At 48.5% G+C, this 13,698-nt stretch overlaps 1 protein-coding gene across 9 annotated transcripts in view; it reads right to left on the minus strand.

The window, feature by feature from the left end:
• The window catches only part of LOC115190780 (lysine-specific demethylase 4C-like), a 47,664-nt gene that overhangs the window by 26,089 nt on the left and 7,877 nt on the right, over positions 1 to 13,698 (minus strand). For 5 of the 9 annotated variants that reach the window (XM_029748841.1, XM_029748840.1, XM_029748836.1 and 2 more), the window contains exons 3-12: positions 11,865 to 12,040; positions 10,924 to 11,038; positions 9,179 to 9,372; positions 7,092 to 7,141; positions 6,723 to 6,826; positions 6,180 to 6,317; positions 5,188 to 5,378; positions 4,574 to 4,779; positions 1,254 to 3,910; positions 418 to 532 (exon numbers count right to left, since the gene is read on the minus strand). In XM_029748841.1, coding sequence (XP_029604701.1) covers positions 418 to 532; positions 1,254 to 3,910; positions 4,574 to 4,779; positions 5,188 to 5,378; positions 6,180 to 6,317; positions 6,723 to 6,826; positions 7,092 to 7,141; positions 9,179 to 9,372; positions 10,924 to 11,038; positions 11,865 to 12,040 — 3,946 coding nt within the window. Of the gene's footprint in view, positions 1 to 417; positions 533 to 1,253; positions 3,911 to 4,573; positions 4,780 to 5,187; positions 5,379 to 6,179; positions 6,318 to 6,722; positions 6,827 to 7,091; positions 7,142 to 9,178; positions 9,373 to 10,923; positions 11,039 to 11,739; positions 11,823 to 11,864; positions 12,041 to 13,698 lie in introns of those variants that run through there. The other 4 variants (XM_029748844.1, XM_029748837.1, XM_029748838.1 and 1 more) reach the window with 3 other exon arrangements.

Raw genomic sequence — 13,698 nt, forward strand, 5'->3', positions numbered from 1 at the left:
ATAATAATTTCTATTTAACTGACTCGCCTGGTTAAATATAAACATTGTCAGTGGACTAACAGGGAATGTTGGGTTTGGTTTGTTCCGGGAGATGGCTTAATATTGTAACCTTGATTTATGTATGATGCTCTATATAATAAATCTATTTCAAGAACTGTATATATGTCCAATAAAAACATATATTAAAAAAAACATTGTCAATGTACAGTTAATGAATGGACATATAAAAGTCAGTTGTTCTTAAAGGCTGTGAGTCTTTCAACTTCATAACTAAATAAAACCTTAGTTTGAAGTTACGTCTATGCAGGTAACAATGTGTCTATCATTCTAAGGCTGAACTCATCCGTAAACCTACCGTCATCGCAAACTTTCCCTGTGTGTGTGTGTGTGTACGTTGGTGTATGTGTGTGTGCCTACCGTCGTCGCTGACAGCCTGTTGTTTGACAGTGGAGGGCACGGCCCGGGCGGTGGGCTTCCTCAGAGGGCGACGCCAGCTCTTACTGGTTCTCTTCACCAGCGGAGCAGCAGGGTACTGGGACAGACAGGGGGTCAAATGTCATTGGTGTGTGTGTGTGTGTGGTGCAGCTGGATACTAGAAGAGAACAGGGGTCAGACTGAGGGTTCAAAGTTTAAAGGTGTCCCCCCCAAATTACACCCTATTCCATAGTACACCAAATTGACCGGGGCCCATAGGGGAGTAAATTGGCCCATAGGGCTCCTTTGACCGGGGCCCCCAATAGGGATAATTTTGACCGGGGCCCCCAATAGGGATAATTTCGACCGGGGCCCCCAATAGGGATAATTTCGACCGGGGGCCCCAATAGGGATAATTTTGACCAAGCCCCTGTTCAAAGTAATGCCCTATAAAGGGAACAGGCTGCCATTTGGGACAAAACTAAGGTCACCATGCAGCTAAATGCAGGAATGTCACTGGTATACGTGAACATTTCTGAAACGCATAATAAAAACCAGTCTTTGTTTAAATATATATATTTTTTTAAACATGGTTTTGAAAAGACAATCAAAAGGATTGAAATAGGTATTTTCCAAAGTGTGTGTTGTCGTATGTGTGTGTGTGTTATCGTATATGTGTGTGTGTGTGTGTGTTATCGTATATGTGTGTGTGTGTGTGTGTGTGTGTGTGTTATCGTATATATGTGTGTGTGTGTGTGTGTTATCGTATATATGTGTGTGTGTGTGTGTGTGTGTGTGTGTGTGTGTGTGTGTGTGTGTGTGTCAGCAGCCATACGCACAGTGCAAACCTCTCCAGGTTCCAGCCCCAAGTCGCCACACTCAAAGTCGCTCAAATCATTATCATAGTCTTCCTCCTCCTCCTCTTCTTCTTCTGCCTCTCCTTCCGATGACTCACTACTACTCTCCTCCCTCGTGCTGCTCTGCCCCTCATCCTCCGAATCTCCCTCTTCCATATCTGACACCCCCTCCTCCTCTCCTTCCCCCAGTCTCTCCTCCAAGGGCGATTCAGGAGGGTCAGGTTCTAGAGCCCCCTCGGCCTCCCTCTCCACCCCCAGTTCCCTGCACAGAGCCAGGGCTTCCGCTGCCTCCACCTCCCCTCTCTGGAGCTCAAAGTCTCCACAGAGGCCCAGGGGCTCCCCGACACCGGCCGACCCCAGAGAGGTGGACTCCAGCTGGGCCCAGGTGAGAGGCCCGTCCCCATGTCCCTCTGGGTCCTGGTCGTCCGTCTCAGTTTCGTGATCGAGGTCTGTGACCTCTTTGCACTGCGGCTCGGTCCACATGGTGTATGGCAGTGCATCATGGGTATAGTCAGCGGGGAGCTCCGGGTGGTGGAGGCTCTCGATGAGCACCGCAGGACTCTGGGAGTTGAGGTTCTTCCAGATGCCGTCTGAGAAAGGTTTGGGCTCCAGGTAGAGGCTTTGGGAACTACAAACAGAGTCCATGTTTCGAGAAATACAAATGGATTCCACGTTTTGGGAACTACAAATGGATTCCACATTTCGGGAACTAGAAACGGCATCCATGTTTGAGTGTGGAGTTTGGTCGTTGTTATTTTGGTGTGGTAGTGTTGCTGAATGGTCATTTAATTCACTCAGCTCAGAAGAGTGGGCCAACTTATCTTTAGAAGTCAAACTGGTGCTAGCTAGACATAAACCCTTAGTACTGGAGTCTCTAAATACATTGTCTCTTTGAGAGGATCCTTCTGAGTTGGAGTCCATGGATACTGCTGCAGTTTCCGTCGAGGACCTGTGTTTGTGGATTTGCTGCGTTGGCAGTAGCGTAACGTCACAGAGCATGTGGTTATTATTGCTAGCTTGGATCTCCGTGGAGGTTCGACTACAGTGGTTCTCGGTGGTCAGTACTGCCTCAGACAATGTTTGGATTGGTAGTGCTTCTAGATGGGAAGCGGCGGCGGGCATTTTGTGCAGAGAGGCGTCCATTTTGGGTTGAGCGTCGCTAGTTGCACTAGCCGCGTAAGCTGCTAACTGTAACTCCAGCTCTGGCCTATGGTGGTCTTCAGTAGGACCAGAGTGCCGAGAGTGGGCCATTTTGGGCCGAGCGTTGCTAGTTGCATTAGCCACGAAAGCCGCTAACTGTAAATCCAGCTCTGGTCTATGGTGGTCTTCAGTAGAACCCAAGCACCAGTCGCTGTAAAGCGCTAACGGTCGAAAATCCTCTTCCTCTGACTTCTTTGACGCCAACTCTACCTCGCACACCTCGTCCGTTAACGTTTCTGTTTCTGACGAGAGGGTGGTGGGCGTCTCGCGTTGGAGCACGGGGGCGAGGACCGGGTGGCTGTCCGGTAAATCCGGTAAGGTTAGAGCACCACCATGTGGGCCAGTCGAGGAGGACGACGTCGACCTCGCACCTTTGACCTCGGTGTGACCTCCGCTGACGGCGAGGGTGAGGGAGGGCATCTCCTGGGTGAGAACAGGCGGTAGGGGCGGGCAGAACCTCATCTCTCCAGACAGTTCTGGAGTGAGGAAGGGCATGTCGACCCCGTTGTTCCTCTGGAGGAGAGGAGGGGAACAGTCTTGTAAACTACACTTTGGAAGCGAAGGGTTTTGTATGGGGACACAGTTGTGTGTAGTATGCATAGGGAGAGAGGAACAGTTTTCAATAGGAGTGCAGGTTTGTTCACTACACCTGAACAAGTTAGCTGGACCAGAACTAGGGCTGGAAATAACACATCCTCTGGACCCAGAGTCAGTATTAGTGGAAATGTCATTATAAAGTGCTGGTGTTCTGCTTTCAGAGTTGTGACTGCTGTGCGTCGTAGTAGTAGTAGTAGTGTTAGTATTAACCGCAGTACCTTGACATGTGTCCATTTGATACTCAGTGCTGGGGGCTAGGGTTGAGGTTAGGTTTAGAGACGACTTCTCTACGTAAGAAGAGCTTGATTGAAAAGCTCCAGGGCCACAGGCTGAGTCCGTACACCCCTGAGTCCCAGTCGGGTGCACCGTTCTGGGGGAAGGTAACCTGGTCCGTAAGGGATCTGGAGAGGGGTGGACATCCATAGAGCAGTCCTCAGGGACCAATCCCAGTGGAGTAGATTCTATACATACTGACTTAAACGGTCCTCCGGGGATTTCTCTTCTTTCTGATCGGGCAGGTGTAGGGGCAGCCTCGGACCTCTGATGGGGTCCTTTAATGACCTCTGCGAACTCTGACCCTGAGGGGTTCTGTGGGGTGTTAGTGGGATGCAGATGGGGTGAGGGGTGAGTCCCTACCCCTGTCCCTTGTTCTGTGGTGTCCACTGAGACAGGGGTCAGAGAGGGAGAGGGGCGAGAAGAGAAGTCGGAAGAGGGAGAGGGAGAGGGGGAGGGGGAGGGGAAAGACGAGGGACGCAGAGGTTCAGGAGGACAGGGGAAGGCCAACCGGTCACTCTCCACTTCCATTCTGTTGACTTTCACCACACACATCTGCCGGCAAGGACCTGTGGAACAGAGACACAACAGAAAATCCACTCTCAGATAAAAAAAATAAAAATTCCTTTGAGATGGTCAAAAAAACAACATTTGAATGATAAAATATTAGTCTACATGGGCACGAATCCAGAAGATATTACAGAAGAAAAAGCCTTGGGTCCATTTGGATCTCTAACCCATAGAATTAGGAATTACAATACTAGAATGGACATGAACCTGCTTATGATGGGATAAAGGGCAGCCATTTTGGTCAGGGAGTTGGTCAACCATGCTTTGCCAGTGCTGTTTATAAGACATGGTGTAAAAAAACAAAGTTGAAGAATTTTGTCTGCAGTGTATATCTGTTAGCTAGCCAGACTGTTTTAGACCAATGGATGCATTCATTTTTTTGGACAATATTTTAGGTTGACAATAATTCTATTGCACAATTTCTGATATATCACACACCTTACGTTTTATTTTAAGTATCAGAATTATACCTCTACTGCTATTCATTCCAATTAGACTGGTTTGGATTTCTCCCTGACCAATATGGCTGACATTTTCACCCCATTCTGGAACGTCGAGGGTTTATGACATAGCCCCTCTAGTAATTTAATTGGATCTCTTACAATCAATCAATCAATCAATCAATCGATACATCGTTCAGAATCACTCAACTAATCTCTTACCAGGGAGCCGGAGTGTATTCTCAGTCTGATCCTCTCCTTCCTCCTCATCCTCCTCATCCTCCCCAGCCCTGCAGCCTCTCCGGACCTTGGGACCCAGAGTGCCTCCGAGGCCTCTCCTCCTACCCAGGACAGAGCACCCTTCCAGGGCTACAGGCTCCTCGCTGGTCCTCAGGCGCTTGGATCTGGTCCGTGGGTGTGGGAGGCTGCTGTAAGGGGCCAAATTTAGCATCTCTTTGACATGCCACTTATTCAGAACAATTTAAATATAAATAAATAAATAAATAAATATACACACATACACAATGTATGTTCACACACACTTCCAAACTCCTCCCTCCTCCTCCCCACACACCTCCCTCCCTCCTCCTCCCTCCTCCTCCACCTCCCTCCCTCCTCCCCACATACCTCCCTCCCTCCTCCTCCTCCTCCTCCCTCCCTCCCTCCCTCCTCCCCACACGCCTCCCACCCTCCCTCCTCCCCACACGCCTCCCTCCCTCCCTCCTCCCCACACACCTCCCTCCCTCCCTCCCTCCTCCCCACACACCTCCCTCCCTCCCTCACACCTCCCTCCCCCCATCCCCCTCCCCCCTCCCTCCATCCATCCCTCCCCATACCTGTTGACAGGAGTCTTGACCCGGCTGCGCTGTAGCCAGTTCTGCAGCTCTGGGGTGGTGGCGGGCGTGGCTCGGGTGTGGTCCAGAGGACAGGAGTCTTTCCCCAGCTTCCATACAGCATAACGGTCCGGTTGGAACCACTTCACAAAGGGATCCATGCTGATCTTCACCATGTCTTTACTGCATGTACACTAGGGTGGAGGGGAGAAGGGACTTAGCATACTATATAGTGTGGAACCTCTCCACAAAAGGAGACTAGAAAGGAGGGTTAGGAACCAGACTAGCATACTATTTAGTGTGGAACCTCTCCACAAAAGGAGACTAGAGAGGTAGGGAGGAGGGTTAGGAACCAGACTAGCATACTATTTAGTGTGGAACCTCTCCACAAAAGGGATCCATACGGATCTTCACCACGTCCCTACTACACTAGAGAGGAGGGGACAGGGGTTAGGATCCAGACTACCATACTATTAAGTTTGCGCAGGGGGAGTAGAATCACTAGCTTGTTAGCTGTGTGTGCGCAGGGGGAGTAGAATCACTAGCTTGTTAGCTGTGTGTGCGCAGGGGGAGTAGAATCACTAGCTTGTTAGCCGTGTGTGCGCAGGGGGAGTAGAATCACTAGCTTGTTAGCTGTGTGTGCGCAGGGGGAGTAGAATCGCTAGCTTGTTAGCTGTGTGTGCGCAGGGGAAGTAGAATCGCTAGCTTGTTAGCCGTGTGTGCGCAGGGGGAGTAGAATCACTAGCTTGTTAGCCGTGTGTGCGCAGGGGGAGTAGAATCACTAGCTTGTTAGCTGTGTGTGCGCAGGGGGAGTAGAATCGCTAGCTTGTTAGCGGTGTGTGCTAGAAGCTTCCATTGTGAAAGTGACATCACCTGCCCTGAGACCCAGAAGTACTGCCTCCCCCCAGAGGTACTGACCATAGTTCTGGTTCCACGTGGAAATACACAACAGAAAATAGTTCAGAGTAAACAGCGTCGTGTTTTCTTCCTCTTACCTGAGTGGCCACCTTGCCGTAGTCGATCCATCGGACACTAGCGAAGTTGGTAGACTCGGCACAGTTGAAGCCGTGGTTGAAGCCAGCGTGGTAACCATAGGGGAAGGTAATCATAAACTCGCCTGCCTCCTGGGTGATCTGGAGAGAGGAGGAGGAGGGAGTTATTGAGAAGAAAACCACTGGAAAATGTCCTTTATCAATTTGTCCCCGTTGAGATCCCTTGACAGAGAAGAGAATCTTCCACACTGCTCTTGGCAGGATCACTTGTGTTAATCTAGCTAACGTATCAGCCTCACATATACACAACCTCTCTCCTAATGAAGACCAGGTCAAGACAGTGTCTCAGCAGTAAGGCTATATACAACCAGTCAATACACAATCAACTAAAGTGAAGAGCTGTTGTAATGTTGGTAAAGATGACTAGAAGGCAGGTTTGTGACAATGCAGAAGTGTGTGTTGTAACACTACGTTAGATGCGTAGTGACAGTTAAGATGAAACGGTTTTTAAAAAGTGCCAGTTAAGACACAGTCAGTTTGTCCTACCTTGTCGAAGGGGATGCTGTACTTCTTCAGGATGGACGGGGAGATCAGGGTCATCTTATGACGGAGAAACGCCTCACATCCTTTAAACCCGTTGGGGAAGAAACCTGGAACACACACACACACACACACACACACACACACACACACACACACACACACACACACACACACACACACACTTAGATAGATTGACAGAGTAAACACACTGCTGTTGGTACAAGAATTTAGGTCTATCCTCCTAAGACCACAATTAGACAGGCAGCCCAACTATTGTCAAAAGACCAAAATTAGGCTGCCTGTCTAAACGCTGCCTAAGTGTTCTAGTTTTACTGAGCATTTCATCTTGTTGAACTTGACTAGAAATATTACCTGTAGCCAGTCTCTCCAGTCTCTTCCCATGCTCAGGGGGGATGGCATACCTGTAGACAGAGACAACGTGTCTAATGTCAATACACCTGTAGACAACGTGTCTAATGTCAATACACCTGTAGACAACGTGTCTAATGTCAATACACCTGTAGACAACGTGTCTAATGTTAATACACCTGTAGACAGAGACAACGTGTCTAATGTTAATACACCTGTAGACAACGTGTCTAACGTTAATACACCTGTAGACAACGTGTCTAATGTTAATACACCTGTAGACAGAGACAGCGTGTCTAATGTCAATACACCTGTAGACAACGTGTCTAATGTCAATACACCTGTAGACAACGTGTCTAATGTTAATACACCTGTAGACAGAGACAACGTGTCTAATGTTAATACACCTGTAGACAGCGTGTCTAATGTTAATACACCTGTAGACAGCGTGTCTAATGTCAATACACCTGTAGACAGCGTGTCTAATGTCAATACACCTGTAGACAGCGTGTCTAATGTTAATACACCTGTAGACAGCGTGTCTAATGTCAATACATCTGTAGACAGCGTGTCTAATGTCAATACACCTGTAGACAGCGTGTCTAATGTCAATACACCTGTAGACAGCGTGTCTAACGTTAATACACCTGTAGACAACGTGTCTAATGTCAATACACCTGTAGACAGCGTGTCTAATGTTAATACACCTGTAGACAGCGTGTCTAATGTTAATACACCTGTAGACAGCGTGTCTAATGTTAATACACCTGTAGACAACGTGTCTAATGTCAATACACCTGTAGACAACGTGTCTAATGTCAATACACCTGTAGACAGCGTGTCTAATGTTAATACACCTGTAGACAGAGACAACGTGTCTAATGTTAATACACCTGTAGACAACGTGTCTAATGTTAATACACCTGTAGACAACGTGTCTAATGTTAATACACCTGTAGACAGAGACAACGTGTCTAATGTTAATACACCTGTAGACAACGTGTCTAATGTTAATACACCTGTAGACAACGTGTCTAATGTCAATACACCTGTAGACAACGTGTCTAATGTCAATACACCTGTAGACAACGTGTCTAATGTCAATACACCTGTAGACAACGTGTCTAATGTCAATACACCTGTAGACAACGTGTCTAATGTTAATACACCTGTAGACAGAGACAACGTGTCTAATGTTAATACACCTGTAGACAACGTGTCTAATGTTAATACACCTGTAGACAACGTGTCTAATGTCAATACACCTGTAGACAACGTGTCTAATGTCAATACACCTGTAGACAACGTGTCTAATGTTAATACACCTGTAGACAACGTGTCTAATGTTAATACACCTGTAGACAACGTGTCTAATGTCAATACACCTGTAGACAGAGACAACGTGTCTAATGTTAATACATAAGGTAAATACTAAACTAGTTTATGGTAGGTGGTATGTAGAGGGAGACAAACTGTTCAGATGTTTCATCATCTACACTGACAATACTGGCCCCTAGTGGTGAGCCTTGGAATTCTAACTATTCTAAAGTTCCTGACATGGAACCAGGAGAACTCTGTAGAATTCCCTCAGGGTTCATAGGCATTCCATTTCACCTCTTCTCCCCCATCAGAAGCCCAAACTATCTGCCCCATATTCAACGGTCAGTCTGGGTAAGGGTGTGTGTGTGTGTGTGTGTGTGTGTGTGTGTGTGTATGTGTGTGTGTGTGTGTGTGTGTGTGTGTGTAAGGGGAGAGCGAGGACTGCCCCAGGAGTGGGAGAAGTGAGGGGTGAGGAGGGATTGAGAGAAGAGCTTCCCCCTTCAGGGAAATGTGTGAAAATGGGGAGCGGTGAGAACCATGTATGTGTTACAGGACTTCCTGCTCTAATGAGCAGCAGTATACCTCCAGGGGAATGGAGAGATGGGGAGACTAAGAGAGGGAGGTGGAAAGAGGGAGACTCACCAGGGAGGAATAAAGAAATCATTCCTCTCTCCCTTCCTACCCATCTCTCCCTCTAACCCTGCCTCTCAGTTTGCCTGAGACACAACATGCTAGTAAATAACCACACACACACACAGTATTCCCCCTACCAGGACTTGGGCTCTCCAAAGTGCAGGTAGTTGATGCTATAAAGGTCCATGTCTTCAGTGTGCCAGGAGAAGCTGGTCTTCCACATGCCAAAGTACAGGTAGGGTGTGTTAACTCCCTGGATAGAAACACCACAGTCCTCTTCAATCACATCCAGGATGGAGTTGAGGTGGCCGATGTTCCACTCCTCTATACCCTGCAGAAGGTAGAGAGGAGGAGAGAGAGGAGAGGGGGAGGAGAGAGGAGAGAGGGAGGGGAGAGAGGGAGTTAGATGAAAGAGAAGGGAGAGAGGAGGAGAGAGGAGGAGAGAGAGGAGGAGGGGGAGGAGAGAGAGGAGAGAGGGAGGGGAGAGAGGAGAGAGGGAGGGGAGAGAGAGGAGGAGGGGGAGGAGAGAGAGGAGAGAGGGAGGGGAGAGAGGGAGTTAGATGAAAGAGAAGGGAGAGAGGAGGAAAGAGGAGGAGAGAGAGGAGGAGGGGGAGGAGAGAGAGGAGAGAGGGAGGGGAGAGAGGGAGTTAGATGAAAGAGATGGGAGAGAGGAGGAGAGAGGAGGAGAGAGAGGAGGAGGGGGAGGAGAGAGAGGAGAGAGGAGAGAGGGAGGGGAGAGAGGGAGTTAGATGAAAGAGAAGGGAGAGAGGAGGAGAGAGGGAGGGAGTTAGAAGGGAGAGAGGGAGGGAGTTAGATGAAAGACAGAAGGGAGAGAGGGAGGGAGTTAGATGAAAGAGAAGGGAGAAAGGAGGAGAGAGAGGGAGTTAGATGAAAGACAGAAGGGAGAGAGAAGGAGAGAGGGAGTTAGATGAAAGACAGAAGGGAGAGAGGGAGGGGGGGAGTTAGATGAAAGAGAAGGGAGAGAGGAGGAGAGAGGGAGTTAGATGAAAGACAGAAGGGAGAGAGGGAGGGAGTTAGATGAAAGACAGAAGGGAGAGAGGGAGGGGGGGAGTTAGATGAAAGAGAAGGGAGAGAGGAGGAGGGAGGGAGTTAGATGAAAGACAGAAGGGAGAGAGAAGGAGAGAGACAGCAGGGAGAGAGAAGGAGAGAGGGAGTTAGATGAAAGACAGAAGGGAGAGAGGAGGAGAGAGACAGCAGGGAGAGAGGAGGAGAGAGGGAGTTAGATGAAAGACAGAAGGGAGAGAGGGAGGGGGGGAGTTAGATGAAAGAGAAGGGAGAGAGGAGGAGAGAGGGAGTTAGATGAAAGACAGAAGGGAGAGAGGGAGGGAGTTAGATGAAAGACAGAAGGGAGAGAGGGAGGGGGGGAGTTAGATGAAAGAGAAGGGAGAGAGGAGGAGGGAGGGAGTTAGATGAAAGACAGAAGGGAGAGAGAAGGAGAGAGACAGCAGGGAGAGAGAAGGAGAGAGGGAGTTAGATGAAAGACAGAAGGGAGAGAGGAGGAGAGAGACAGAAGGGAGAGAGAAGGAGAGAGGGAGTTAGATGAAAGACAGAAGGGAGAGAGGAGGAGAGAGGAGGAGAGAGAAGGAGAGAGGAAGGAGGGAGACAGCAGGGAGAGAGGAGGAGAGAGAGGAGGAGAGAGACAGCAGGGAGAGAGACAATAAGATGGAAAGTATCTAGATAGAGTTGAGGTATCTGATATTCCACTGCTCTATACACTCCACCCTGCACCAGGACAGAGGAGATGTTGGGATGATTAAAAAGGAACATACGGGGAGTGAAATGACAGTGATCCTGATGATCAGTGATGAGTGACAGAGAGAGGAGAGGGACACTGATATTCTATGAGTCCTGAGACATCTACCTCGTCATAGAGGCTCCCGGGGACGTCAGCTCCATATATGGGAGATACGAAGGTCAGGTTCTTCCAGTACTTCCTCTCCAGGTCCTCATAGTTCAGGTAGCGGGGAGTACAATATCTGGAGAGGTAGAGGATCTATGTTATAACAACTATACTAATATAATACATAGTTCAGGTAGCGGGGAGTACAGTATCTGGACAGGTAGGGGATCTATGTTATAACAACTATACTAATATAATACATAGTTCAGGTAGCGGGGAGTACAATATCTGGAGAGGTAGAAGATCTATGTTATAACATCTATACTAATATAATACATAGTTCAGGTAGAGGTAGTAAATCTATGTTATAACATCTATACTAATATAATACATAGTTCAGGTAGAGGGAGTACAGTATCTGGAGAGGTAGTAGATCTATGTTATAACAACTATACTAATATAACACATAGTTCAGGTAGAGGTAGTAAATCTATGTTATAACAACTATACTAATATAACACATAGTTCAGGTAGAGGGAGTACAGTATCTGGAGAGGGAGTAGATCTATGTTATAACAACTATACTAATATTACACATAGTTCAGGTAGAGGGAGTACAGTATCTGGAGAGGTAGAGGATCTATGTTATAACAACTATACTAATATAATACATAGTTCAGGTAGAGGGAGTACAGTATCTGGAGAGGTAGTAGATCTATGTTATAACAACTATACTAATATAACACATAGTTCAGGTAGAGGTAGTAGATCTATGTTATAACTACTATACTAATATAACACATAGTTCAGGGAGAGGTAGTGTGTATTGTTATTGACTTGTCACTGTTGGCGAGGCGTCTGAACTCGTGTTTGTGTGTGTTCATGCTGTGCTTGTCTTTGTCGTGTGTGTTTGTTTATACTACGCTTGTCTTTGTCGTGTGTGTGTGTGTATAGTTACTGACTTGTCACTGTTGGCGAGGCGTCTGAACTCCTTGACACTGAGTGGTTTCTTCTGGATGTTGAACTGAGTGAACAGGCCTGACTGGCCAGCAACCATCTGCTGTATAGGGGCATGGATCACCAGGTCATCAATATCATCATAGCTACACCGAGGACGCCAGCCCTTAGGAGGAATCACCTGGAGACAGGTAGAGGAGAGAGAGGTTATCACCTGGAGACAGGTAGAGGAGAGAGAGGTTATCACCTGGAGACAGGTAGAGGAGAGAGAGGTTATCACCTGGAGACAGGTAGAGGAGAGAGAGGGGTTATCACCTGGAGACAGGTAGAGGAGAGAGAGGTTATCACCTGGAGACAGGTAGAGGAGAGAGAGGTTATCACCTGGAGACAGGTAGAGGAGAGAGAGGTTATCACCTGGAGACAGGTAGAGGAGAGAGAGGTTATCACCTGGAGACAGGTAGAGGAGAGGGGTTATCACCTGGAGACAGGTAGAGGAGAGAGTGAGGGGTTATCACCTGGAGACAGGTAGAGGAGAGAGAGAGAGGTTATCACCTGGAGACAGGTAGAGGAGAGAGAGAGAGAGGTTATCACCTGGAGACAGGTAAGGAGAGAAAGAGGGGTTATCACCTGGAGACAGGTAGAGGAGAGAAAGAGGGGTTATCACCTGGAGACAGGTAGAGGAGAGAGAGGTTATCACCTGGAGACAGGTAGAGGAGAGAGAGAGAGAGGTTATCACCTGGAGACAGGTAGAGGAGAGAGGGGGGTTATCGCCAGGAGACAGGTAGAGGAGAGAGAGAGGGGTTATCGCCTGGAGACAGGTAGAGGAGAGAGAGAGGGGGTTATCACCTGGAGACAGGTAGAGGAGAGAGAGAGGGTTATCACCTGGAGACAGGTAGAAGAGAGAGAGAGAGAGGTTATCACCTGGAGACAGGTAGAGGAGAGAGAGAGAGAGGTTATCACCTGGAGACAGGTAGAGGAGAGAGAGAGAGAGGTTATCACCTGGAGACAGGTAGAGGAGGAGAGAGAGAGGTTATCACCTGGAGACAGGTAGAGGAGAGAGAGAGAGGGGTTATCACCTGGAGACAGGTAGAGGAGAGAGAGAGAGGGGTTATCACTTGGAGACAGGTAGAGGAGAGAGAGGGGTTATCACCTGGAGACAGGTAGAGGAGAGAGGGGGTTATCACCAGGAGACAGGTTAGAGGAGAGAGAGAGGGGTTATCACCTGGAGACAGGTAGAGGAGAGAGAGAGGGGGTTATCACCTGGAGACAGGTAGAGGAGAGAGAGGGGTTATCACCTGGAGACAGGTAGAGGAGAGAGAGGGGTTATCACCAGGAGACAGGTAGAGGAGAGAGAGGGGTTATCACCAGGAGACAGGTAGAGGAGAGAGAGAGAGAGGTTATCGCCTGGAGACAGGTAGAGGAGAGAGAGAGAGAGGTTATCACCTGGAGACAGGTAGAGGAGAGAGGGGGGTTATCACCTGGAGACAGGTAGAGGAGAGAGAGAGAGGGGTTATCACTTGGAGACAGGTAGAGGAGAGAGAGGGGTTATCACCTGGAGACAGGTAGAGGAGAGAGGGGGTTATCACCAGGAGACAGGTAGAGGAGAGAGGGGGTTATCACCAGGAGACAGGTAGAGGAGAGAGAGAGGGGTTATCACCTGGAGACAGGTAGAGGAGAGAGGGGGGTTATCACCTGGAGACGGGTAGAGGAGAGAGAGAGAGGGGTTATCACCTGGAGACAGGTAGAGGAGAGAGAGGGGTTATCACCTGGAGACAGGTAGAGGAGAGAGAGAGAGGGGTTATCACCTGGAGACAGGTAGAGGAGAGAGGGGGGTTATCA

This window comes from Salmo trutta, unplaced genomic scaffold (genome assembly GCF_901001165.1).
Source record: "Salmo trutta unplaced genomic scaffold, fSalTru1.1, whole genome shotgun sequence".
NCBI lineage: Eukaryota > Metazoa > Chordata > Actinopteri > Salmoniformes > Salmonidae > Salmo > Salmo trutta.